Source organism: Carassius gibelio, chromosome B23, assembly GCF_023724105.1.
Source record: "Carassius gibelio isolate Cgi1373 ecotype wild population from Czech Republic chromosome B23, carGib1.2-hapl.c, whole genome shotgun sequence".
In the NCBI taxonomy this organism is placed as follows: domain Eukaryota; kingdom Metazoa; phylum Chordata; class Actinopteri; order Cypriniformes; family Cyprinidae; genus Carassius; species Carassius gibelio.
The window spans coordinates 16,928,409-16,954,073 of NC_068418.1; the positions used below are offsets into that span (position 1 = coordinate 16,928,409).

General features: G+C 36.5%; 1 protein-coding gene across 1 annotated transcript; it reads left to right on the top strand.

The window, feature by feature from the left end:
• Positions 1-1,500: 1,500 nt before the first annotated feature.
• LOC128011983 (receptor tyrosine-protein kinase erbB-3) lies at positions 1,501-25,114 on the top strand. Its single transcript, XM_052594822.1, has 28 exons — positions 1,501-1,958; positions 8,989-9,140; positions 9,233-9,413; positions 10,071-10,196; positions 10,851-10,913; positions 13,375-13,493; positions 13,635-13,776; positions 14,466-14,579; positions 14,721-14,838; positions 15,116-15,189; positions 15,326-15,416; positions 17,134-17,330; positions 17,438-17,570; positions 17,647-17,740; positions 18,907-19,064; positions 19,180-19,233; positions 19,328-19,469; positions 20,248-20,367; positions 20,462-20,560; positions 20,641-20,826; positions 20,914-21,069; positions 21,597-21,672; positions 21,744-21,890; positions 21,983-22,080; positions 22,167-22,337; positions 22,690-22,755; positions 23,637-23,874; positions 23,964-25,114. The coding sequence occupies exons 1-28, from the start codon at positions 1,880-1,882 to the stop codon at positions 24,758-24,760; spliced, it is 4,191 nt and encodes a 1,396-aa protein (XP_052450782.1). The 5' UTR covers positions 1,501-1,879; the 3' UTR covers positions 24,761-25,114.
• The last annotated feature ends 551 nt before the right edge of the window (positions 25,115-25,665 follow it).

The window sequence follows — 25,665 nt, forward strand, 5'->3', positions numbered from 1 at the left end:
TTTAACACTGTTATATAGGAGCCTTTGATTAATAGAAAAATTAGAAGAATGTCTGTACTGTCACTTTGCTAAATAAAAAGTATTCCTTTCTTTAAAAATCTTACTGACTGACCCCAAATTCCAATACTAAAATGTTAATTTACTTGCTCATAACATTTGTCACTTAGGAGCATTGTTTCAAACTGTGATATTCTGTGATACCAGTAGAGGTCTCAAAAGTGTCCTGGGATTCCAAGCGCTCTTTACTGTAGTAAAAAATCACAAGCACAGTTCAGCAAAGATTCTTTAGGCTCAATGCAGAGAAAAGTACATGTCCAGCTGTTTTATTTATTTTTTTTTAAATAAGAAAGGTTAGCCAGAATTCTAGAAAGCTGAAAATGTTGACAATCATAAATCCTGATTTTCCTGTCAGCTATGAAAACAACGAATCATCCAGTAGCTGTCATCATAACTGTAAATTCATATGTAATGAAGCGTGGTCTTAAGCATTTGCTGTTCTCTCAGATGTGAGTGTTTAGCACTGTACAGTGGACGGTCTGTTGCGATCAGGGATGTACTGCTGCTGGTTCAGAAGTCACCAAACCCCTTGACAATGTGCCTATTGTGATAGCTTGGTCTATAGGCATCAATAGGGGGATTTTGCAGTGAACATGGCACGAGTACAATAATGTTCTTCACTGTGAACAAGAAACCCATGCAAGACTCTCTGCGGATGACGACCCGCTCATAAAACTCTGCAGGACACTGGCCAGAGTCTGACTGGAGTTTCTGTGTGATACCTGTAGAATTATTGCCACTCAGCCTTCTGTAATTAGCATAACTATATGTCCTGAAGGAAGCTGTTTAGTTGGCATGCAAATGAGTGATTCCTTGAGTTGGAAGGGGAACGTTTCTGTTCCCTAGAATAGTGTCTTTAATTCCTTGTAAAATTAAAATTGTAAAAATGTGTATATAAAAAGCCAAATTCATAGAATCCTATTGCAGGTGAATTTGTAATTTTTATTATATATGTATATATATGTGTATATATATATATATATATATATATATATATATATATATATATATATATATATATATATATTATTATTATTATTTTTTTTTTTTTTTTTTTTATCAGGGTGGCAATTGTAAATTATTTTAATCTATTCAGTATTCATATAAATATAAACAAATGTTAATACATATTTTCTGTTATAAACTGTTTTAATCACAACATGAATAATTAGAGAAGAATAGAGTGATGTAGGCTGGATGTAGCTAGAAATTGTGCTTATTAGGATTTGATTTCAACATAGTCTAAAGATTTTTTTTCTTTCCCTCAAGATAACAAGTAGTCAAAGGTACACAGGTAATTGCAGCTCATCACTTCATGCAGAATCGCCCATCAGTCTGAGTCACGGGCTGTTGCTCTAGTTTCTGAAGGGTGGAGGAGCGCAGTGTTCATGCAGTGATTGGTAAATATCGAGCCAATCCAAATGTGAACATCACAAGTGTGCACTGAGGGAGTGGTGAGCCTGCGTCATACCTCCAACTTTCCCTCTCACTCTTCTAATCTTGTTTTAGCCTGGTAAATTGTTTATTGTCCGTTGACTAAGTGGGAAAATCCAATGGCAAATGTGCTATCGAAAACCGGAACTTTTTGATCAGATTGATGTTTTGATTATGTGACAGGGAACAGAGATTATTCAACAGGGAGAGCAGTCGAGGAATATTTATAGAAGAATTTCATGGATATTTTATAGTAAAAAAAAAAAAAAACTACTCTCACCGGAATATCATCCACGGGCTGTCCATCTTCCTAGAGAAGGAGCGCTTGGTGTCCGTGTTTCCGCGGTATGTCTGAGGGCTCGAGGCGATCCTTCACTCACGAGACGAGATGAGACAGCAGGTGCTCGCGCTCAGCGCGCTCGTGTTTCTCTGTGCACCTCATCCTGGAACTTCACAAACACAAGAAGGTAAAAAAGTGTTGGAATTTTGTTTAGATTATACATATTATTGTTAATGGCGTTCTGAGAAACGCGTATGTTAATTACTATCGTCTCGTCTAATTCATCATGTAAATTACAAAAAAATTAACGGGTTATTTGATTTGTTTTTCCTTCATGGTGTATGCTCCTTAATAGACTACCCCCTGGGTTAAGCTCCTTTCCACCTAATTAAATGTAATTAGTTGTTCCACCTATAAACTAGTTAATAGGTTGGAATCTGGACTGTACCTGTCACACCTGTGTATAGAACTGGCATATAGGCCTATAATGTTTCGCTTGAAGATGTTTAGCATGTCACACCGCTGTCACTTCTTGATATGTGAATCTGTCTGGATGTCACAAGTAGCATGCATGGGTATATTTGTAGCAATATCCAACAATACATTGTATGGGTCAATATTATCAATTTTCCTTTTATGGCAAAAATCATTCGGATATAAGAAAAAAAAATCATGTTCTATGTAGATGTATATTGTAAATTTCACACCATAAATATATCAATACTGAATTTTTTATTAATAATATGCATTGATAAGAACCCTTTTGCACCCTTAGATTACAGATTTTTAAGTAGTTGTATCTTGGCCAAATATTATTCTCTATTTTCCTAACAAACATCAAAGCTAATTTATTTGGCATTCAGTTGATGTATAAATCTCAGTTTCAAAAAACTGACCCTTATGACTGGTTTTGTGGTCCAGGATCACGTCAATAACCCACCTTGAACTTTCTAGACATCATCTGACCACAACTGACCCTACGCTTTTTAAAATGGGCTCTTTAAATGGTCTAAAAAGTGTTTAGAAGAACAATATTGGGTTCCCCAAAAAACTATCTTTTCTGCATTTTCCATTCAAAAAGTACCTTTTGTGCAAAGGAAACTATCCATGGATGTTAATGTTTTTTTGTTTTTTTGCTCTCAAACTATCACTGGCAATAAAGAACTTTTATTTTAAAAGTGTTCAGGACATAATTGAGAATTTGAGATGCGTGTGTCAGTGGGATGAGCTTAAACATTAATTAAGAGAATGGTTTCTGTGCCTTTACAGCAAGCTCTTGTGAACTGTAATAATAATAATAATAATAATAATAATAATAGGAAAATGCACGCTTGAACATTAATTAAGGGAACGGCTTCTGTGCCTTTACAGCAAGCTTTTGTGAGTCATGTTGACTTGATATATTGACACTATTGAAATAATTAAACCAGCTTCTACTTAAACAGCTTGAGGGGAAATAGCTCTTTTTTTTCTCAGTAGTTCTTTCTCCACAGCACATTAGCTTTATGATTCTAGAGATGGCCAATCCCATTCTCTTACTTTTGCCGCCAATCACATTACGTCACTGAGCTGAACAAAATAAGGTGTGGGACTGAAGTGCCATATCATAAACTGCTCTTTAATAACTCCTTTACAACCATGGCTCCAAAGTTCAGCCTCTTTTAAGCATACAAGAGGTTTGATAGGAAGGACTGGAAGTTAATAATGTAATCACTCTTTCCATCCGGTGAAGGGGAGATTTTGAATGGTTGGCATCTGCACCGACCCAATAAAAGCTCTCCTGATGGTGCAATATCAAATATTAAGATCCTGTAGAAGTGTATATATACCTCTTTGTTTTAAAAGTCCAATGCATCATTTCATTTAAGACAGAAACTATGCATACGTCCCACTAACCGCCAAACCTGATGGCCTCTGATTCGTATCAGTCTGTACTTGCAGAAATTGACGTGAATAGGTGTGGATGTGTGTTTTGGAGATTGTATTTTTTTTTTGTCTCATGCCGGCTCTTATTTCAGTTTGACACTAGTACTATTTTCATGTCTTTCTGCATGTGTCTGCTAATCTATCTTTGCTTTCCCTCATGGATTCTTCCATTCACCCTTTTTGTGTCTCTTGTTCTGCCTGTCATACATGTTCAGTCCCCGCCCTGACTTTGCTATTAATGCTCATTGAGCTATAATCATTGTGCACTGCTGGATTCTTTTGTATGTTTCACAGAGGCCTCTGCTCTCTATCTATGGTACTGTTGACTTAAGATTACTTGTGTGAATGAACAGGACTCCATACATCATTAGCATCCAGACATCATGTATCTGTGTGTGTGTGTGTGTGTGCTCTTGTTTTTGTGACATATCAGGACACAACTTTGTATAATGACATGGGTATAACAAAGGTATTACAAGGACAGGGTGACTTATGAGGACATAACCCATGTCCCCATTTTTCAAAATGCTTATAAATCATACAGAATGAGTTTTTTTTTTTTATATATATTTTTTTTTTTTTTTTTTTTGAGAAAGTAAAAATGCACAAAATTTCCTGTGAGGGTTAGGGTTAGGTTACTGAACATGCATATGCTATCTAGACAATACCTGATGTAATAGCAAATATGTATGCAAGTCATGTGGGTGTGTACACCTTTACACGTGCATGTATGCATAGCCTTAGTTTTGTGTAAGGTTGTTTCTCAGATTTCATTTCGTCATTTTGGATAGATAATAGGGATGCACTGATTAAAATTCTGGCAAGTACAATAACTATTCAGTTATTCAGTATTAAAAACTTCAACTGATTTGTCTATAGAATATAATTGAATCCATGTTGTGATGCTTAAGAGACTTTAGGGACCACAATATTATATTTTACAGTATGAAGTATGGATAACTATTGCTTTTGACATCTGTCAAAAGAATGTAAGGACAAAAAAGAGGTGGAAAGTCTTTGAAAACACTCTTTATGAAAAAGTGTTCTCAAAGAGTTAAATAAAAAAAGTGAAAGAGTGAGTGAAAAAAAAATCTGCTGTAATGTTGCTGTAATGCAGGTTTGTTTTTGTTTTTTATTTTTTGACCTGGAAGATATTTATTTTATTTATATTTTGTATGAATTTTTACAGTTTTTAGAAAAGGAACTTAACTTTGCAGATGGTCCATAACTATAAAAATGCACATTGCTTTTTTTAGATTAGAAAAAATAGAGAGAAAGAGAAGAAAAGAGTTCTGACCCTGGAATAAACTGTACATATCATATACACATCATGATATCATGCAGACTTTTGTTTTTTTATTTTTTCTATAAATTTTGAGTACATACATATGAGTATCTATTTAAGCTTTTTCCAATATCTTGCGCACACTTTTCGTGACTGATATTTTTAGGTAAACATGAATAAACATGATTCATGAATATACATGTTTATTGATGAACCACTGCAGCATGAAAAATGAATCTTTTTTTTATCTGAAGCTGAACATATTTGCATGCAAAATAAATATTTTCCAGAGTAATCTCAATTTTCTGATGTTGTACCTGACCCAGAAAGGAAAAAAAGTGTACAGTATGCAGGTTTTTGGAATGCATTATGTGAATTAAGATAGCACTTAAGACCAACTAAAATGTAAGAACATGCAGAAAAGAGAATCTACAATTTAAAGTCTAATATCGGTCAATAAATATCCAGTATCAATTGCTACCAATCAAAAGTCACCTTTATTGTTCAATAACAAACAGGTCCAATAAATTGTACAAGATAACATTAAAACTCAACTGATAAAAACACTTGAGCCAGTATGTAACAACTTACATTGCAAAAAATTGAGATAAAGATATAAAAGATATAACACCATTTAAGATGTTTACAAAGTGCATCCATCTAAACATGCAGGATATGTAACAGAAACCCATGTTACACCACTTCCTTGTATGCATTCCCAGAACACATGCTAATATAAGTCGTCCCCTCCATCCTCATTCCTGAGACTTTAGGAAGGGCAGGCGGGTGTGTTTGACTGCTGTAGTTGTAAAGTCACTCAGTGGTGTAGTTGTACACATTTGGGGATGCAGTAACAAATAGAATAGAGCAGTGTAGTGGACAGCAGCCACTCTTAGATTATGTCCTTATGTCCCCTTCTCTGGACTCCCCCTCCTCTTGATAGAGTACTACACTCACACTCATCCGATTGTCTGATTGCATGTTCTCAGCCCTGCACACAGACACACACAGAACCCCTGTCAATCACAGCTACACATTAACAGAGCCACACATTTATAGCTAAGTGACAATACTGTGCTTTGTTCATTAATAATGCCTCTGTAGATCTCATAGCCAGATACAGCCTTAGGCACCACACATGCAGCTGAGCACTACACACTGCCAGTCTCAGGAATATACGGTTTAACCCCTCGCAAAAATACGCCTGAAAAAAAAAAAAAAACCTGACTGCAGCAGTTTCCAGCTCCCAACATTTAAAGATATTTTTGTTTTGTTTTGTTCTTCTTGAGCGTTCTTTGCACACAATTAATATTCTATAGCAACGCTTTGATGGATGGGTTTATTGAATGCGAATGTATGCAGGTTCACCAGCCAGAACTTGCTGTGTTTGTTTTACAATGTCATTTTCAAGTCCTTCTATGTTCTTAAAGGAATATTCCAAGTTAAACTCACGCCCCATTGACATATTTGTGGCTGGCTCGTCCCACCTATAAGGGTTGTTATTTTTTTTCAGAGTAAAACTGTGATCTGTGTTGTGATGGACAGATTTGACTCAGATTCCGAGAAATCTCACTGAATCATAATTCAATAAAAAAAAAACGTTTAGAAAAATAAATTGGGGGGGGGGGTATTGTGAACATTTTCCTAACACTCAAAAACAATGTTGTTTTCATTTAACATTATGGGACCGTTAGAAAAACTGTCCTATAGAATAAAACTGTTAAAGGAACACTCCACTTTTTTTAAATAGGCTCACTCTCCAGCTCTCCTAGAGTTAAACACTTGAGTTTTACCGTTCCATTCAGCTGATCTCTGGGTCTTGCGGTAGCACTATTAGCTTAGCTTAGCATAGATCATTGAATCTCATTGGATTCAAGATTAGCATCTCATTTAAAAATGAGTTTCAAAGAGTTTCTATATTTTTCATATTTTAAACTTAACTGTTCTGTAGTTGCATTGTGTTCTAAGACCAATGGAAAATGAAATGTTGTGATTTTCTAGACCGATATGTCTAGGAACTATACTTTCGTTCTGGCATAAAATCAAGGAACTTTGCTGCTGTACCACTAGTGCAGCAGGCGCAGTTGTATTACGCAGTGCCTGAAAATTCATGATCTATGCTAAGCTAAGCTAAAAGTGCTACCGCCAGACCCGGAGATTGACTGAATGGATTCATTTATTCTATTTTTTTTTAAAGTGGAGTGTTCCTTCAAGACCCGTTCACACCAAAGAAGATAATTATATTACATTGCATGTACTGTCAGTTAAGTAAAGTGCTCATGGTGAACAGTCCTCTGTATTGCCTCTCTGCAGATGCACTGCAGTACAGTACACTCAAGAGTTACGGCCTAAAGTCATGGAGACCCTTGTGTATTTTCTAGGTGGGGTGAAGGGAGAGAGAGCAAGAAAGAGAGTCTTTTCTAACAGTTGTCATGTTTCTCTGTCACCTCGGGCAAATGACCCTGGATTCCATCTCTGTCTGAAGCTGTTTCCCACTATTATTTTCTTCTCTTTTTAAGTCTGTTTGGGGACTTTCAGTTGTCTTGTACTACATGCTGACCTGCAGCTTCTTGGCGACCTCTGACCTTGCCTTCATTATGTTAATGACCTTGTGTTATGGCCACTGCATGAAGTCTTTGTGTGCGCTGTGAGTGGGTGCCTTGTGTGGAAGTGGCCACTTCAAAAGGGCTATATTTGTGTACAGAGGTTACTTCTGCATCTTGCAAGAACAGTCTCATACAATTGTGCTATTTACAAAAGGGTTTCAGCCTATATTAAATGGGTTATCACAAAGACGAATTCTGGGTTACTAACTACTTAATATGTCTACATGGATAGCATATGATGAATACTATAGAATATTTTATTTGGCTGTTGGTTTGTAAATGGTTAATACATGTACAATTAATACACTTGAACTTAGAAGTCATGCAGGCAACTGAGTAGCACCATGACAGTAATGTTTAAAACACACAGTATTAAACTGGAAGGGCTGAAATTATTCTCTGTAATACACTAATAATACACTGATCAAAATTTTGTGGTTGGTAAGATTTGTAAATGTTTTTGAAGGAAGTCTTTTATACTGACCAAAGATGCATATATTTGATACAGTCAAATATCAATATATAATTATTGTGAAATATTATTACAATTTAATAACTATTAAAAAAAAAAAGTTGTATTCCTGTGATGGCAAAGTTTCATTTTCAGCAGCTATTACTCCAGTCTTCAGTGTCACATGGTACTTCAGAAATCATTCTACTATGCTGATTTTTCAAAAAAAAAAAAACATTTATTGTTGAAAGTGGTTGTGCTGCTTAATATAGAAATTGTGATACGTTTATTTCAGTACTTTTTATTAATCAAAAGAACAGCAATTATTTAAATCTTTTGTAACATTATAAATATCTTTACTGTCACTTTTAATCAACTTTAAGGGATGGTTCACCTAAAAATAAAAATGACCCCATGATTTACTCACCCTCAAGCCATCCTAGGTGTATATGTTCTTCGTCCATAATTTCATCATTAAAATTACTCCACATGGCTCTGGGGGGTTAGTAAACCCTTCTGGAGTGAATAAATGCATTTTTGTAAAAAAAAAAAAAAAAAAAAAAAATCCATATTCATCCAAGTTCACGAGAAAGTGGCATTCCAGTGGATGACCTATAGGATGTATGTGAACACGGTGATGAACGTGGTGGCACAGAGGAGAGAGAGAAAAAAGCCCATTTACTGCCATTAAAATGCTTGGAAGAGCCACAACTTTTTTTTTTTTTTTTTTTTAAAGAAGAAAGTCATATACAACTAGGATGAGTCGAGGGTGAGTAAATTTCGGGGTCATTTTCATTTTAGGTTGAACTATCCCAATGCATCTTAGCTGAATTAAAGCATTATTTCGTTATAAAAAGACAATATGAGTTGTGACAGTAAATTGCTATTCAAATGATCCACAAACTCACATACAGCATAGTTAGATCTAATTATTTTCTTTCCCCACCAGTTTGCACAGGCACCAAGAATGCTCTGAGCTCCACAGGCACGCCTGCACAACACTACAACAACCTGAAGGAGCGCTACACCGGATGTGAGATCGTCATGGGCAATCTTGAGATCACACATATGGAGAGTGACCTCGACTTCTCCTTTCTTGGAGTAAGAGAATATTTTTTTACACACACACACATATATATTTATAGGTTGATTTGGCCATTAGATAAAATTCTGATCTTATTCTTCTCTTTTAGAGTATCCGAGAGGTCACAGGTTACATCCTCATTGCTGTGAATCAGTTCAGCAGGTTGCCGCTGGACCAACTAAGAGTGATTCGTGGTATCAGCCTGTATGAGAAGGAATGGGCTCTTTCTGTCTTCACTAATTTTGAGAGTAACAGTGGCCTGGAAGAGCTGGGCCTCTCCAACCTCACAGGTGAGATGAGATTGTAATAAACTCTTAGTGAGGGAAATGTGCTAAAAGAGTCAAAGAGATGTCACATCTGAGTATAAAAATGAGTCAAAAATTGGAGGGAGAGGAAGAGGGATTTTTTTATTCTTGTGTATCAATCCTTTCTGTGAAGCATTTTTGACCCATGTCTTGTACCTTCTTAAGACAAAAGAATGTGACAGCTTGATTTGACATCAGTGGTTTGCGGAAATGTGATGGAGTGTTTAGGAATCTGGAACATTTGCATAGAGTAGCACTGGCACACCCATGTCACTCAATAGAGCAGAATACTACACAGACAGGCCCTCAGAAGAGCTTGAGCTTGGCAGTAGTGTGTCTCTGTGTTTTGTAGGTCACATCAGTTGACTTGTTCAGACTCATCTGAGATGTTAGAAAGGGACACACATTTTATGTCTTCTGTGTTAGCTGAGCAAGCAGTGTCTTACTTTTACAATAATAAGAACAGCACCTCTTTATTTCTGTCTTGACAGTAAAATGAAACTTATAATTACTCTTCACACTTGATGTAGTACAGTTAATAGACAATTTAGACGAGCACAAGTGCAAACAGGTGTTTGTTCCACCTCTATACATCACATGTTCTGGCTGAAATGAATCAGACTTCCTTCATTGGGTCCGCAGAGATCTTGGAAGGAGGAGTACAGATTGTCCAGAACAGGAATCTCAGTTATGCTCCGTGGATCAACTGGCGGGACATTGTCAGACATAGTGATGCTCCCATCCAGATCCAGAGCAATGGAAGAAGAGGTTTGTGCATTCACACCTTGATTGGGTGGTTATTGATTGAGAGTGTGAGATACAGTATGTGTGTGTAATATTTATGTACAGAAACTGTTTTTGTCATTTACTTAACCCCATGTCATCCCATTCTCATATTGTTGTCTTTCTTCTGTAAAACACAATTGGAAGTGTGAGGAAGAACATATGAGCCGTCATTTACTAGATATGAAAGTAGATGATTTGATAGACAAAAAAGCGCCTAAAAGCTTTCTGATGCCTTGTAAAAAAAACTTAAAGCTACATTTCTTTGGCATTTTGTCTTTATTTGGATAAAACACTATTTCTGAAAGGAAGCCGGAGTGGCTTGGGACACTCAAAGCGCAATGGTGCTATAATATGTTGATATTATAATATACAAGGCTTTTGCTGCCAACCAAATCTTTTTTGTGTGCATGTGTGGAACAGTCACTTGAATATGTTCAAGAACCAGTGTTGTTAAATGCCATTGATGTCACTGTTTAAAAATGTTTTGATACAAAAGGACAAAATTAGATCAAATTAGACAGTCAGGGGTCAGAACCAAATGAGGGTCTGGTACCGATGTCAAAATCTTTACTCTTGAGAGAATTATGCCTGTGATTTCATTTATTTTGATCATTGACCACTCTGTGTGTTTCACAGGATCCTGTGATTCTGCATGTGGAGATTTCTGCTGGGGTCCACGTAAAGATCAGTGCCAGAAATGTGAGCGACCTACATTAAGTTTTCAGTTTCTTTCCAAATTCGCTAATTTCTTAAAAAAAGAAAAATCTTACTGACCCCAAACTTTTGAATAGTGCATTCTGTGTGATATTTTGCACCTTTTTTTTTTTTTAATTTTTTTAATCACAGTCTCATAGGTGCCAGGTTGTGTTTGTGTTGGCGGGTGCCCAACCTCCATAACAATCACAACCCCTACACCCCCCACCGCCTCCCAACCACACATCATCACTCAGTGTTAAACTAGGTCTAGGTCTTTAGTTCGTTTTTCAAGTCTTTTTCTACAAGCAATGATACACTCGATGAGTTTGCTTCATGAACAGAAACACACAGACTTTAAAATAAATAAACGTGTAAATGTTTATAAATGTGTAACAGACAAAAAAGGTTAACATTGGCCAGTCACATATCAGGTTGTTTATTACTTATCAGAGCTGTTGAAACCAGAGTTTTCGACTAAATAAAACCAAATAATTCACACATTAGAAGAAATCAACAGATGCAAGGAGTATCCGATGAAGCTCGGATGCATTCATGTTTACTGTATATAGATTTCCACAGAGGAAATTATCAAATATACTACAAATGTTTCCAACTTGATTCCTGCCACATAAAACTCCATGCAATCACCTAAATATGAACTACTGACAATGATAAATTCTGAGTGTGCTTCAGATTTAAGTGAGTGTGCTCTAGCCTCAATGCACTGAAATGTTCATAAAATATAAATCACATAAATATGCAGATGTCAAAACTTGCGGTGTGTACTATACAGTATGTGGCCAAAAAACAAAAGTGTTATACAAATACTGAACGGATTAATATATTAGTTAGAAAAGTTAGAAAGCAAAAAAGAGCAACCCTTTATAATCACTAAAAAGCTGTCCCTCATCTTAGTCATGATATCAGGAAGCTTAATTATAATAAAAGGATTCGCAAGCTTGCAAACTCAGCAATAGACAAAAGCTCTGGGGCCGGTTGCACCAGCTGGACGTAGACCCGGTCGTAAAGACTAGGCTGGATGTAAAATGCACTTTAAGTCGTGAATAGAATTTATACCCGTAGCACCATCTCGGCGTAGTGCTATGTCTGAGACTAAGTCTTAAGCCTAGTCAGAGGTAGGTGTGAAGTGAAAAGTCATGATTTGTGCGGACATTATATGTTTTCAGGATTCACGTCTGTTAGTTAATTCTTACTGCAGACGAACTTTAATGCTTATGGTCTTGTCTTTTCGGGCAGGATAAGAGATATTAATCACGAAGCTCGATGTAGCCTACCACACTGCCGACAGTAATCGAATACAAAATATTTTTCTGTACATCCTGTAGCCTAATAATTATGCAGTAAAACATTATATATGAACTGGGATTATTAAAAGAAACTGAACCATTTGACATCTTGGACAGTGTAAATGCTTGGAAATATTTCAAGTTTTTACTTCCATTCGTTATTTGTAGCGTGCCTGTCATCCAATAATTGCAACAAGTTTTGTGCTTTGTTGCTTTTCATCAGAAATAAATGGTCAGCTTTCAAATTTTGCTTTCAAATATTTTCACAAAATACAAACTATAAACGTTTTTTTTTCAGCCACAGAAAGACGACAGTAAAACACAAAAGGAAAGACATTCATTGTACATAAACTTGATAGTCAGCTATAAAAAAAAAAAAAAAACTCTAGAGAGAAGAGACTTCAGATTTAACAACGCGGACTTCTTAGGAAATGTTTACTCAGTGAAATCATGGCGTGTGGCTTCACTTGTTATGATGTCTTAAGCAATTCAGTTCTACATTAGTAGTTATACCCTTATGAAACAAAAATATATTGCAATATATTGGAAAATATCATGTAATATATTAGGCATATATTCTTATATATATTTACATTTTTCCAATATATTGCAATATATTAAAAGCAGCAATCATTTGTATATTTTGCAATATATTATATAATATATGTATCATCAATATATTATTAAATGTATTCAAATATATTAAATATTAGAAAATAAAAAGGGAAAATAATATATTACAATATATCACATTATATTTTAAGAAATATATTGGTAAATATATTTTTCTTTCGTAAGGCTAGTCAACAGGTGCAACAGGTGTACATATTTATCGTAAAGCTGGACGTTGCAAAGCCCAGCGTAGAACTTACACCCAGCTTTTTTACGTCTAGCTGGTGCAACCGGCCCCTGGTGTTTTGAGTGGTGAGTAGATTGTAACTTTAATGCCTCTGATTGGCAGTTGTGTTCAACAGTCTGTCATTGGCTACACTGCTTAATGCTAAAAAAAAAAAACACGATGTAAATAGAAAGCTTTTGACGCTCTCCAGATTGCAAACACAAATATGCTCTTGATAGTTTATCTCGAGTCATTTGTCCCTTATGAACTGTCCTACTGTTAAACAGAATAATATGAAGGTGTTTTGTCTGTGTTTCAGTGACAAAAACAGTGTGCGCGCCTCAGTGTCATAGCCACTGTTTCGGGACCAACCCTAATGAGTGCTGCCACACAGAGTGTGCTGGAGGCTGCATTGGACCAAGAGACACAGACTGCTTTGTGAGTACTAGCACCATTGCCATTATACTCTAATTGCTCAAGATCTGCCACATCTATTGTAAGGGATAATTACACTGAAAACAAAACAAAGCATTATAGCAAACTTTTCTCAAGCTTTTGACTCTGGTACTCTCCCAACAGGCTTGTCTACATGTGAATCACTCGGGCGCCTGCGTCCCTCACTGCCCTTGGCCTCTGGTGTACAACCGACAGACCTTTCAGCTGGAGCCCAACTCTGAAGCCATGTATCAGTACGGTTCCATCTGCGTACCCAAATGTCCTGGTAAGATTCGAGCGACGTTACTCAGTTTACCACAGAGGAGAGTTTTACTTAAGCTTGAGCTGGCAAATGAATAACCTGTTTCTGAGGAAATCGTGGCTTTGGCCGATAAAGATCTAGGATTGCTAAGATCTAAAGATAGCTGGTGTGAAACCTTCTGGAAATGATGTATAGGTTAGTAAATTATTGTAAATGAACTGTGAATGAACTCTGGGAGCATTCAGTGAGAGATTTGAATTCTATGCCTCATTGACGGTGCATCAGAACTGCACTGACGTATCCATGGAAGACCATGAACAACTTGGTAAACATGAAAACGCCAGATTTGAATGGTGCTACACCACTCCCCTCACTGTGTTGTTCTTTTTGATTAAATTTGTGGCTGGAGAGTCCACAATTAACGCTCGCCAAACACCACCTGCGTTGGCGTAGCAGAGTAAATAAAACACAGGAGAGATTACTAGTGCCATTTTTAGCAATTGCAACATAATACATGGTTTTAAACCACAATCTATGATTGCTAGTCTTGATCAACATCAAATCAGAGATACCAAGTATTGTAAAGAAAATGGACTTCTGCTTTTTTGTATATGGTGCTGTAATAATGGTAGTTTACGAAGCACATTAAAGAAGAAAGACATATTGAAGAGTGCATGTAGAATGAATGCCCTATTCCTCTTTTTTTTCTTCAGGTCACTTTATTGTGGATGGCAGTGCATGTGTGAGCAGTTGCCCTCCTGGTAAAAGAGAAATAAATAAAAATGGCATTAAGCAGTGTGAAACTTGCAATGGCCTGTGCCCCAAAGGTAAAGTGTATATCTAACCATTATTTAATTTACTGGACCACAGCAACTGAATGCAGTGTACTGTATGCGTATGAGTCTTGAATAAGATACAGTTCATTTGGTGTCAGATGGCCCCTCAGATTTTTCTCTTTTTCTGTATAGTATGTGAAGGAACGGGAGCCAATCATAGACAGACAGTGGACTCCAGTAACATAGACAGCTTTATCAACTGCACCAAGATCCAAGGAAGTCTACATTTTCTTATCTTAGGTATCAAAGGGTAAGACACAAACATAAACACACTCCTTTTATAAGCTCCTTTTCAGGACTTAACAACACTGTGCCATAAACAGTCTGTGCTATATTCCAGACCTTTGCCCTGCAATGTCATCGAAATGTTTAAGTAGGCCTTTACATGTGATTCACAGACTATTTCTCAGCTTAGATTCATTTCATATTATTAACTGCTGAATAAACAGAGCTGATTGATGAGCGACCACAGGGAGTCCATTACTGAAATTGTTTATGCTAATATCCACACTTTTCTTATTCTGCAGAGACGTCTATCATAACATTCCCCCTCTGGAGCCTGAAAAACTCAAAGTGTTTAACACTGTCAGCGAAATTACTGGTATGCTACTTTATTTTACGCTTAAACTGATTGTTCTCTGTTTGTGTTCTTGTTGATTTAGTTTTTGTTACGCCATTTTGCGTTAGGTTGGATTCAAAGGTGTGTGTGTGTGTGTGTGTGTGTGTGTGATTTGTAGGCACTCTGGACATTCAGTCTTGGCCTGATGAACTCAGCGATCTGTCTGTTTTCTCCAGTCTCACTACCATTCAAGGAAGGTCTCTACTCAAGTAAGCCTGAGTGTGTAGTTGTGTGTGAGAATATGTGATTTATGTGTGTTCGCAGGGTCCAGTATTTACCTTTTGCCACACATAGAATTCACATTCATATGGGTGAATTATACTGACCATTAAAATGTATACACTACATTATTCTTATTCCAAACTTGATATATATTGTTCTATATTTGTTCTTTTGTTCTATATTATATATTGTTATATAGTTTTTAGTTTTTTCTACTTTACTTGTTTTTTTTCTTTACATATTGTTCAATTTTGATGCACATAACATTTTGGGTCAATTTTATTTTTATGTATTTGAAAGAAGTTTCTTGTGCTCACCAAGACTGCACATTTAAGAAAAATATAGTTAAAAGGGTTATGTTGTGAAATATCTTAATATATATTCTGTTTTTTACTTTATTTATTTGAACAGGTACACTGTAAAATATACATTACCCTTAAAAAGGAGAGATGCATTATACCAGGTTGTAGCACAATTCTAATTTCCACCTGTAGTCCCTGGGCAGGCTGATGACAAGTAGATACACGTTAATAATACATTTAACAATGTTATTTATTCCTGTGATGCAAAGCTGATTTTCAGCACCATTACTCCAGTCTCCAGAGTTTTTGTCTTTCTTTTTTTAATTGTTCAGAATAGCATTTATTGAGGAATCTTGTAAAAATAAACACTGTCACTTGATCATTTCATTCTTTTAAATAATTTAATACATCCCTGATAAAAAGTTTTAATTTCTTATTCTTAATCATCCTCAACTTTTAAATGGTACTTTATACAGGTATATCAGACAGTATTGAATATTTAATTGTTTACACCCATCAGCTAATTGTAAACACTCCTTTTACCACTATCTTATGCTTACTGAAAGTGTCAAAATAAATATATATTTTTTTAATGTAAATTATAATTTTCATGCCTAAAATAAATAAATAAAATAAAAAGATTGATTTTAGTTTTTAGTATGCTGTTTTGATTTTAATATCATTCACTGGTTGTCACTGTACTTTTGAATTATGTGTGTGTGTGTGTGTGTGTGTGTGTGTGTGTGTGTGTGCGTGCGTGCTTGCGTGCATGCATGCATGCGTGCGTGTGTGTGTGTGTGCACGTGCATTCATGCAGTTGCACATCAGCCATTATTTTGTGCCTCTCTCGTATCCCAATCACAACCCATGTTTATTTAATCTTTAATATGCTTGTCTCTCCACTAAGTGTTTTAATGCTTTTTAATCCTTCAGTGATTAACACTGTGTGTGCATCTCACCATTGTTTTTTTGTGTTCCCCTTGTTTTGTATGTTACCCCCCTCACTCTCCACATGCGCTTATGTCTGTCCCACAGCCGCAAGAGGTATGTACTCCCTGCAAACCACAAAACTAACCGTCTGAAAACCGGTATTCCTGTACTGCTCTCTCTCAGTCTCTCAATGCACAAACACTGTCTTTTTTTCGGCTGTGGGTTCCAAGTAATGACGAAAGTATTACTTTTGAATAAGAGAGTTGTGAAATGTTTCCGTGGGGATAAGAGGGGCATGCATGAGCACATACTCAGGGTCACGAATGGTTCATCTGGTTTCGTTTTGTAATCTGGCACGGGTGCTTATATATACCGGTAAATTCTAAAGGGAAATCACTGTGGGTCTGTCTCTTCCTTCATTCGTTCTCCCTTTTTCGATCCAATTTCTCATTCATTTGATCCTCTCCATCAGGCCCTTCTCTTTGTTGGTGATGAAGATTCCCTCCCTCACGTCTCTGGGACTGCATTCTTTGCGTGAAATCAGTGATGGCTGTGTGTACATCACTCAAAATAAAAACCTGTGCTACCATTACACCATAAGCTGGACCCAGATTATCACCAGTAACTGTGATAATGACATCAAGGAGAACAAACCCCAGATCAAGTGTGGTAAATAAAGTTTAGAATGCATGCTACTTCTTTCACATATGCATGTTATTATTTTGACCTGTACACAAACAGTTCTTTGTTTTGCATGTCTGTTTTCATGTAAACAGAGGAAGAGGGCCATGTGTGTGACCCACTGTGCTCAGACGCAGGATGTTGGGGCCCGGGGCCTGGGCAGTGTTTGTCGTGCAGGAACCACAGTCGGCATGGCACCTGTGTATCTCACTGCAACCTCTACTCTGGGTCAGTGTGCTTGGTAGATTTATTGTAAGTTTATTAAAAGCTGGGACAGTGTCTGAAGGGCTGTGTGTGTCCACAGAGAGCCACGGGAGTTTGCAGCATCAAATGGAGAGTGCCTTGCTTGTCACCCTGAGTGTTTACCCCAAAATGGAAAACCGACATGCAGAGGAGAAGTATGCAACACTTTTACTTAGCCTAGCTGTCCACAGTGGGAACATTTCAGTGTTGATATTGTTGTTAATTTGATTGAATTAAATAAAACTGACATAAAATATAAATATTAGATATATAAAATATAAATAAAATGTCTTTTTGTTTTGCCAATATTACAAATTTATGTTGTATTGAAACTGAAATAAAAAATAAAGCTAAATACACTGAATAGCAAAATAACTAAAAATAAATCAAAATGAAGAATTTGAAAAAATAAATAAATAAATATATATATATATATATATATATATATATATATATATATATATATATATATATATATATATATATATATATATATATATATATATATATATATATATATATATATATATATATATATATATATATATAAATGAATTCAACATATGACTGTTAAATACTTATAGTATATAAATAATACTAAAATAACACTGGTGCAGATGTGGCACTTAAAATAAAATGCAATGAAATTGTGACTCATTTGTTTATTTATCAGTTTTGATAATTGATTCTGATCATTTCATCCACATTTGGGGCTCCATAGCTTTCTCCCTCTCTCATCTTTATAGATTTCATCTATCAGTCTGTTCATCCATTTTAGGCATGAAGCAACTTGAACGTTCAGATACAAGTTTCTGTTTCTGTGCACAAGTCATATCCTAGCTTTTGTAGTCTATAAAATAACACAGTCTGCGTATCCTCTTTTAGTTCGATTTTAGAGAACATGAAAACTAGCGTAGATTTTTCCCGGCTTAGATCTGCTGTTCATGTGGTTTGGTTTTGCCTGTGCCTATCTGACATACTTTGAATCAACCTCTCACATCTTTCTTATTGTATATGATTGTGCTAGAGGGTGTTATTATAATGATGTGACCAAAACAATTTTACGGTAAAAGAAAATTCCATCCCACACACTCTCTGTGTAATGTCTGCATGTTCGGTTGATTACAGTAACCTGCCAGACAGGCTTTGCAGGCTCTTTGATTCAGAACTGTTCATTGTGCAATACATCACTTTTGTGACAACAGTGACTTAATAAAAGAAATTCATGCGAACTGTTTGTCTTAGCACAGGTGCTTGGTTACAGGAATATTTGTTCTACTAATAAATAACTTATATAAGTTAGTCTTTTTTTGTGCTTCAGGGAGCTGATCAGTGTGTAGCATGTTTGAACCTGATGGATGGCCCTCACTGTGTTTCTACTTGTCCTAATGGAGTGAATGGGGAAAAGGGTCAGACCATTTTTAAATATCCAAATGCAGAAGGTCATTGTAAGCTCTGTCACCTCAACTGCACAACAGGGTGAGTCAGGCTAAAACTAATGTGCTCTACAGGTGTCAGTTCCAATTGTTCGTTCTGGGAAAACTGTGGATGAAATGAAAATACTTCATTTGTGGTTATTTTGTTCCCTCACCAGGTGCTCAGGCCCAGCACTCACAAGCTGTTTTGAGTTCAACAGACTTGTGAACAGGTTAGTAGCGCCCTCTTCTGGTTCCAATCAGAAAGTACAAACGTCAGATGTAAACATCTACCATGTTTTTGTTAACCACACATCTTCCTCATAGTTCTCAGATCGCAGGTATATCAGTTGCTGTGTTTGCTGGCATCATCGTGCTCCTGGCAATGTTTGCGCTTGGTTTTCTGTATCACAGAGGCCTGAACATCCGCCGCAAAAGAGCACTGCGACGGTACCTGGAGAGTGGTGAGGTGAGCCATTTCTTCTGCTTAAATACAAAAGAAAGCACTTACTTAACCTACATGAAAGTAAAACGAAGGTAACATGCATTTTAAAATCTAGATTTACAATCTATACAATAGCTCAAATTATTTTTTTTAAATAAATACATGCTTCTGTGACATGCTTTAAAATTCATAGTTCATTGTTAGAGCTTGTTAGTTCATGTGTTAATCATTGTTAACAAATGAGAGCTTATTGTAAGGTTTACCAATAGTTGTATTAAGAAAAACATATGAAATTGATCAAAAGTGAGGTAAAAGTAAATAAGTAAAAACAAAATTTTATTGTTTCAAATTAACTCTGTTCATTTAAACTTTCTATTAGTCAATAAATCCTGAAGACAATGTAGTATGTAAATCAATGTTTTCATCAAGATATTAGGCAGCATAACTGATTTCAACATTGATCATAAAATGTTTCCTGTACAACAAATCTTCACATTACAATGATTTCTGAAGGATCATGTGACACTGAAGACTGAAGTAATAGCTGCTGTAAATTTGGCTTTGGCATCACAGGAATACATTTTATTCAAAAATATATTCAAATACAAAACATTTAGTTGTAATAATATTTTAAGCAGATAAATTTAGCTTTGGTGAGCATGAAAGTCTTTCAAAAGCATAAAAAGATCGACCCCAAATTTTTGTACATACAGCAAAGCTAGTCTAGATTAACATTGTATTGTATTAATATTGAGCAACTGAATAAATATCACATGATGGATTTCCTGCTGTCCTCACACAGAGCATGGAGCCGCTGGATCCAGGAGAGAAGGGCACAAAAGTGCATGCTCGCATCCTAAAACCACAAGAGCTGCGAAAGGGCAAACTTCTGGGCCATGGAGTCTTCGGCACTGTGAATAAGGTTGGAACGACTTACATTAAGTTTGCTTTTCCTCGAATCAATCTTAAACTGAGTTACCGGAACTGTGATCAAGCTTAAGTGACTTTATCCTCAGGGCTTTTGGATTCCTGAAGGAGACTCTGTAAAAATCCCTGTGGCAGTAAAGAGCATCGAGGACCGCAGCGGCCGGCAGACCTTCACAGAGATTACTGATGTGAGACAATAGCTTGCAATAATGTACATTAATACATATGTTCCTTCATGCTTTCATATTTATTTTTCACCTGTCCACAGCACATGCTTGCGATGGGAAGCCTAGATCACCCGTATATAGTGCGTCTCCTTGGGATCTGTCCGGGAACAAGTCTGCAGCTAGTCACCCAGCTCAGTCCTCAAGGATCCTTACTGCAACACCTTCGCCAACACAAAGACCGCCTGGATCCCCAGCGTCTGCTCAACTGGTGTGTGCAGATTGCAAAGGTGAGATGACTGAAGATGAGAAATAGCATGTTTTTCAAAACGTGTCGGTGCATAATGTTTATACACAACATCTGTATGCATCTTTAGGGAATGTATTATCTTGAGGAGCACTGCATAGCCCATAGGAACCTCGCTGCACGCAACGTGCTGCTCAAGAGTGACTACATGGTACAGATCTCAGACTTTGGGGTGGTAGACCTGCTGTATCCAGATGATAAGAAATATGTGTACAGTGAACAAAAGGTAATTTACAGATACAACTTCTGAAACACTGGTGTTAAGTTTAGGTTTTTTTTTTTCATTTATAATCACCAAGGCTGCATTCATGCATTTAAAAACAGTGAAGCAGTAATAATTTAACATGATTACAGTTTATACAAAATTCTAACTTTTTTTATTTTATAATATATTTTAAAAATGCAATTTGTGATGGCAAAATAACCATTACTTCAGTCTACAATCACACATGATCTTTCAGAAATCATTCTAATATGCTGATTTGTAGCATTTTTATTGTTTTCAATGTTGAACGCTGTTTTGTTGCTTAATGTTTTGTGGAAACTTATGACACTTTGATGAATAAAAAGTTCAAAAGAGCAGCATTTATTTGCAAATATTTACTTTTGATCCATTTAATGCATTATTGCTAAATGTAGCCTTTCAACAGTAGTGTATAAAAATATATGAAATTAATGTAAGTTGTTAATACAAAATATGAATAATAAAAATGTGTATGATGTGTTGATGTTTTAATATGGTCTTTTTTTCAGATTCCAATCAAATGGATGGCATTAGAGAGCATCCTCTTCAGAAGATACACTCATCAGAGTGATGTGTGGAGCTACGGTGAGTCTCGGTGCTGTTGAATATCAGGTGTTTGGTTTTGTTCAGTTTGTTTGAAGTCTTGCTTCTTCCAGGGGTGACTGTATGGGAGATGATGTCATATGGAGCCGAGCCATATGCATCCATGCATCCTCATGATGTGCCAGGTCTACTGGAGAAAGGAGAGCGACTGGCTCAACCTCAGATCTGCACCATAGATGTCTACATGGTCATGGTCAAGTGTAAGGCAGATGATAGACTCATTTAATGATTTTAAGCGCTGTTAGAGCACTGAAAATCTTTATAAACACAATTGTAACCCCTCTATCCTCAGGCTGGATGATTGATGAGAATGTAAGGCCTACATTTAAAGAGCTCGCCAGTGAATTTACGAGAATGGCAAGAGATCCACCACGATACCTTGTGGTGAAAGTAAGAAAACAAGATTTGATTTGAAAATGTTCACTAGGAAGCAGGTTTGTGATTGATTTTAACATTGAATTCTGTTTCTGATCTAGCTTCCTCAGAATTGCGTTGGTGCAGATGAAAGCCACCAACGATATGTTAAAAGCTGTCATTTAGAGGCCGATGATGATGATGATGAGGTATTGCAGGATGGGTTTGATACTCCTCCACTCCAGATGTCACCTTCTAGAAGTCATTCTCGCCTCCGTATGTCCTCCTACAAGGTGACAAGTCTGCAATACACTTCAACAAACATCTTTTTCATGTTTACACTCAGTTTGCGCTCAGTGAGATTTTTGAAAGAAGTCTCTTATACTTACCAAGGCTGAATTGATTCAATGCGGTAAAAACAGTAGAATTATGAAATATTATTACAATTGAAAATACATTTTTATTTTATTGTATTTTAAAAATCCTGTGATTGCTAGCTTAATTTTCATCAGTCATGACTCCAGTCTTCAGAGTCACATGATCCTTTAGAAATCATTTTAATATGCTGATTTCTTTCAGGTTTCTTTGATGGCCCTAAATTCAAAAGAACAGCATTGAATTGAAATCATTTTTCTCTCTCTTCAGGGCATCACAGAACACACACCACCGATAGGCTATCTCCCCATGACCCCCGGAGAAGACCATAGACAGGTCAGCTTTCTTTAATAACTTCAAGCTTTTTAATTATATAACAGTATGAACATGCATTTGATCGGGGGTTTCAAACTTTTTGTTGCCAAGGACCCCCTTATATTTACAAGAAACCCTGTTCATTAAAAATCTAATGTCAGCTTTATATGTTTGTTTAAAGACTTTATACTGTGTAAGTGAAAGCAACATTAAATAATAGTTTTTTTATTACTTATTATGAAATATTTTTTATTTATTATGCATTATATTACCATAGTGGAGCAAAATAATTGATCTTGAAAATACTGACTTTGCATTGAGCAGTGGTTTCAACCTTTTTGATTCAAAGGAATTTCCGGGAATTCCATTGTAAAAAATGACAAAGCTGCTTGTTTTTATTGACATATAACATTACTTAACTAATTAATTTTGTGGATTAATTGGATAGGACACCCAAAACATTTTAAATTCTGTCATTAATTACTCACCCTCATGTTGTTCCAAACCCATAAGAGCTTCGTTTATCTTTGGAACACAAATCAAGATTTTTTGATGAAATCCGAGAGCTTTCTGACCCTCCATAGACACAATATAACTGACACGTTCAAGGCCCAGAAATGTAGTAAGGACATTGTTAAAAAAGTCCAAGTGACATCGGTGGTTCAACTGTAATGTTAAGAAGCTACGAGAATACTTTTTTTGTCCAAAGTAAACAAAAATAACAACTTTACCCAACAATTTCTTCTCGTCCGTGTCTTCCACTCACAAGAGCACCACAACGTTGCATACCATGCTGTATTGAACCAAACCATACTGCTCAGAGGAATCAAGCCTTCCTATTTGTATATGTATATATATAGTATATGAATATGAAGTAATCTATTTGTATTGTTCCCACACAGAGGAGAGCCCAGAGGAGAAAGATGGGCTCAGTGAGGACAGAGTCAGAGTGCTCAGAAGGCAGAGAAACCATGGTGGACATTGAAATTTCTTCTCAAACAGGTAGCCTTCGTAGAGGCCGCAGCCGTATGGACAGTGCCTACATGTCCACCGGTGTGTCTGTGGCCTCAGATCCGTTTTCTTCAGGTCTGGAAGGTGTAGACGAGGACCATTATGGATACGTGTTGCCCTCAGAAAGAGGTAAACCAACACTGGACTCACAGTTTCGGTTTAGTCATTATTGAAACTCAAATGTATGCCATTTTTATGAGACATATATTTTCATTTAGGTTCTAGAAGCAGTGTTCCTCATGGTAGGGCATCCAGAAACTCCAAGAGTGCTCTTCCGCCACCAAAAACTGATGTACAAGAGTATGAGCTAATGAACAAACGGCCCACTCGGCTTTCTGCTTCACCCACAGACAACGGTTCATCAGCACTGTGCAACCCATCCTCCTCTGCTTCTCCCTACACATACAGCATTTTACCACAGAAGAGAGATACTGACTCAACACAAACTGAACAGTCAGATAAGGGTGCTAGTTCGCCTGAAGGGGCCAGTGTGGAGTCTGCTGCTGCTGGTGAATACAGCCTGGTTGGAACAGTAACATGTACTGACGAGAACCAGTCTGAGAGCAGCCCTGTAGAGGAAGAGCCACCAACAGAGCCACTGCCACAAGAAGAGGTGGTCGAGTATGAATACATGGACATACGTATAGACATAACGCAGCAAAACAGTCCCCCGAGCAGTCCAGATGAAGTGGAGAGTGACAGAAGAGAAGTGATTTACCAAAATGTATGTGCAAGAGAGAACAAGGAGAACGAGGATTCTGATCTCACTACACGGCGCAGTGAATATGTGGACATGGAGGCTTCTGGAAGAGCTGGCTCTGAGGACAGAGATCAGGCTGATTATCAGAACTTTCCGGTAAAGGGAAGACCGGTTATGGGAGAGGAGTCACAAAAGACTGGTCTCAGATCCTACATAAAAGTGTGTGCGGGAGTGGAGGCGCAAAACACTTCATTTGACAACCCAGACTACTGGCACAGCAGACAGTTCCACAAGCAGGATGCCGTTTGCACATAATTATTGACTTCATCTGACTAACATAAATAATGTGATGGATCAGTGGTGGAAACAGAATGGACTGGCAGTTTCTAATGACATATATCTACAATGTGATTAGTATTTGAACATATAAATGGAAGCTATGGTGCCAACAAAATATTATACTTTATTATAGTATAAAATCACTTGTCTTGTTGAAGATTGTCCTACCTCCACGTGTGTGTCTCTGATGTGCAACTCCTGTGGTTTTGTATAGATTTAAGCTCGTTTTTTAAGACGATGATTTTTGTGTACTCAATGAGGAACAAGTTTAAAAAAAAAAATGTTTTGTATATTGATTTTTCTCTGTCAGTAAAAGGAATCTTTCAAGTTTATTGTCTCCCATGTTTAATTATTATTATAGGAAAGTATTTAGCTGTCACCAATGTTTTGTCAAGTTAGAGCAGGTCATTATATTAAATTATATTAAAAATATACATAAAGATTGAACTAAGTCTGTGAGTCAGATTGTTGCACTTAGAAAAAATAAATACATTTAGATCATGGTTTGTCTAAAATAAAAATAATGTTTTGTTAGGTGTTTACCTGATTTAATTTATACATTATATAAAATAGCCTACCAGTTAGCAACACAATTTATAAATTTTACTTGTCAGCCTTTACTAGTATTAACTACTACATTTGGTTTTTTAAGTCGAACATGACAATTTAGGATTTACTTTAACCACCAGTGTTTTGATTCACTTTAATTAATGGAATTTTAAGAATAATTTGTTTAGACATCCTAAACCCGTCAAACTCAATACATTGATTTAGATTTCTTCACAGGAATAATAAAATTAACATGTTCACAGTCTGATAAACAGCAGATCTAGAGTCGTTTCATGAACCACAATAAACTCAGCAAGGTCATTGAAAATGAC